The 2913-nt window shown below is 39.6% G+C and overlaps 1 protein-coding gene across 1 annotated transcript in view; it reads left to right on the top strand.

The window, feature by feature from the left end:
- Window positions 1-2913, top strand: part of LOC104291173 (poly [ADP-ribose] polymerase 8-like) — a gene marked incomplete at its 5' end in the record, with an annotated part of 64018 nt that overhangs the window by 867 nt on the left and 60238 nt on the right. The window contains one exon of the mRNA XM_009890373.1: window positions 1759-2323. Within this exon, the coding sequence (XP_009888675.1) occupies window positions 1759-2323 (565 nt within the window). The remainder of the gene's footprint in view (window positions 1-1758; window positions 2324-2913) is intronic.

Raw genomic sequence — 2913 nt, 5'->3', positions numbered from 1 at the left:
AAAATATATACAATTTTGTGGTTATTTAGCTGTTCTTTTCACAGCTGTGTATATTTTTCATTTTTTAAAACTAGAATGGTCATTAATGAAAGACTGATCTTTAGAGCTGCTGAGCACCCACCCCTCTCCTCTGTTTGAGTACATGAATGTTCACCACTTCTGAAATGCAGGCACAGAATTTCAAAGAACAAAGGCATTAAAAACATAATTAGTTTGTCAATAGTTCATTTGAATTCATTATGACTTCTGCCAGTTACTCATACTCTTAAGTGTCTGTAAAATCAGGCTCTGATTTTACCTCTTTCAAGAATGTGACTATTTAGTCTAGCATGTTTTCCTGCTTATGAAGGGTTGACAGATCACCCCTTCTGTACATTTGAATTGAATGCTTCTTTGAACATTCCTTCTTTCTGATGAATTTTGCCATTCTAAATTCCATGTATAAAAACAGAGAGAGTAGAGCAATCACTCACATTGAAGAAGGGAGGAATGTCAAAGATAAAAGATTATTTGTCTTTTCAAAGGCAGAAGAGGAAGATGCTGATTTAAGTAGAAAGCTTACCCATTCCCTACCATGCCATGCACCATTGTCTATCACAGGCTGCAACAGGGTTTGGTTTTATTCAGAAAGGGCATGCAAAAGCCAGCTCGATCTTTCTCCTCTTGATTCGGCTGCTGCTGCGGTTCCTGTTCAAAGACCGCTCAGCCCAAACACAGGGACCCTCTTTCTCTCACTAGAGCACCATTTCTACCTCCTGTCTGCCCAAGGGTGGTAATGAGCCAACTGCAATAGTGAACCAACTGCAACAGTGAGTCAGCAACCTCTACATGCATTTTCCACAGTCACCACTTGCTAACAGGGTGGTGAAACATGTCAGCCTCTCCCCTTGGCGTGTCACTTCTTTTCTATTTGATCAAAGCCCAAAAAATACTCCAAAGATTAGGGTTGCTTGTAAAGTGTAGAAAAATGATTCAGTGTACCTAAATCTGGTTTTTGCTTTGCAAGGACAGGTGAATGTGAACCTTACAGAAATGTGACAGTTCATGTGAATGTAGTTTCATAAAAACCTTTTGTTCTTTACTTTCTGCATTCATAATTTAAGTTCCTCACATTCTCATTTCTAGTGTTACAGAGCTAGAGTTTATCTAAAACAGGAGAGAAGGGCATCAAATTGTCTTCCACAAAGCACCCAAATTATTGTGTTTTTTTTTTTTAAATGTTCATTTCAGCTGAATTAAATTTGATTTACTGCCTTCAAGTTTCACTGTTCATTATATCTTCCATTAGATCTGGACATAGAATTTGTTATGCCGTGTCCAGAAGACAATAACTTTAATGGCATATGTCATGATGATTACATAGGAAAGATAGATTTTGATAAGAAAAATGTGATATAATCTTGTGTGAAATATGTGGTTTTAATTTCAAAGATAATCTCCTGAATAAATGGTTTGTTTAGAGACATAGGGACCTTTACAAAGAGCTGTAAGGATACAGCTCTAACTTGTCTTAAGTAGTTAGTCATCTTTTCAATGTATGAAAAATTGATAAATAGGAGTAAGATGTCTATTTGGTATTGGGAAATTAGTTCTACGTACAATTGCTCATTTTTTTTAACGTTGGGCTGTGTTTATCACTAGTCAAATACATAAAGACAGGTGGCACTTAAAAATTTGTACATATGTCTGGACTTACTTGTTTGATTTGCACAAGACTGATTATTCTCCAACTATGTCTTCCCCTTCTTTATTTTTAAGGTCACCAAGTTATCCACCACCTGGCTGTGGTAAAAATAAATCAAAACTGAAGTCAGAACTGGATGGGATCTCCAAAACTCACAAGCTGCTGGGAAGGACTTACTCTAGCACAGTTAAGGCAGAGGATGTGTGTGCCACAAAATCTCACAGAACCTTTGGCCGCTCATTATTAAGTGGCCCTAGGACTGAACAGACAATAGCTATTAAATCGCACAAACTGTTGAACCGTTCTTGCTCTGCAGCTGTCAAACAGGAGGAGTGCATCACTTTAAAGCCCCATAAGCTGTTAAGTAGGTCGTGTTCTGGGGACCCTCGATGTGAGCACAACAGCACCTTGAAGCCCCACAAACTTTTAAGCAGGTCCTACTCCAGTAATATTAGAATGGAAGAATTGAATGGATTGAAGAATCACAAGTTACTCAGCAAGACTTACTCCAATGCCCCTAAATCATACAAAATGGAGCCTTTCAAGGAGTCCACCATAGCAGAGGGCAGGAGTCTCTCTCTTACCTCAGGGCTTATTGGTATCTTAACACCATCTTCATTATCACCTTCACAAGCTGCTGTGCGTAATAATTTTTTTATTCTGCTCATTTTCCTCAATTATTTTCCAAATGTACTATTATGCTTATGATGCAAAGGTATTAATAATTAGGACATATGTTAGTGTGTTAGATATATGTTATATATATATGTGATACATATGTTGTGTGGGTTAGATGAATGGACAGTGAGGTGGATTGAAAACTGGATGACAGATAGAGCTCAGAGGGTGGTGGCTAGTGGTGCAGAGTCTAGTTGGAGGTCAGTGACGAGTGGTGTTCCCCAGGGGTCAGTACTGGGTCCAGTACTGTTCAATATATTCATCAATGACCTGGATGAAGGGATAGAGTGTACCATAAGCAAGTTTGCTGATGACACAAAACTGGGAGAAGTGGCTGACATGCTGGAAGGCTGTGCTGCCATACAGCGTGACCCGGACAGGCTGGAGAGTTGGGAGGAGAGGAACCTAATGAAATTCAACAAGGGCAAGTGTAGGGTACTGCATCTGGGAAGGAATAACCCCATGCATCAGTACAGGTTGGGTGCTGACCTGCTGGAGAGCAGCTCTGTGGAAAGGGACCTGGGAGTCCTGGTGGACAACAGCATGACCAT

The sequence above is a fragment of the Charadrius vociferus genome, unplaced genomic scaffold (genome assembly GCF_000708025.1).
Source record: "Charadrius vociferus isolate BGI_N301 unplaced genomic scaffold, ASM70802v2 scaffold548, whole genome shotgun sequence".
Lineage (NCBI taxonomy): Eukaryota > Metazoa > Chordata > Aves > Charadriiformes > Charadriidae > Charadrius > Charadrius vociferus.
This window is presented reverse-complemented; position numbering and strand designations above follow the sequence as displayed.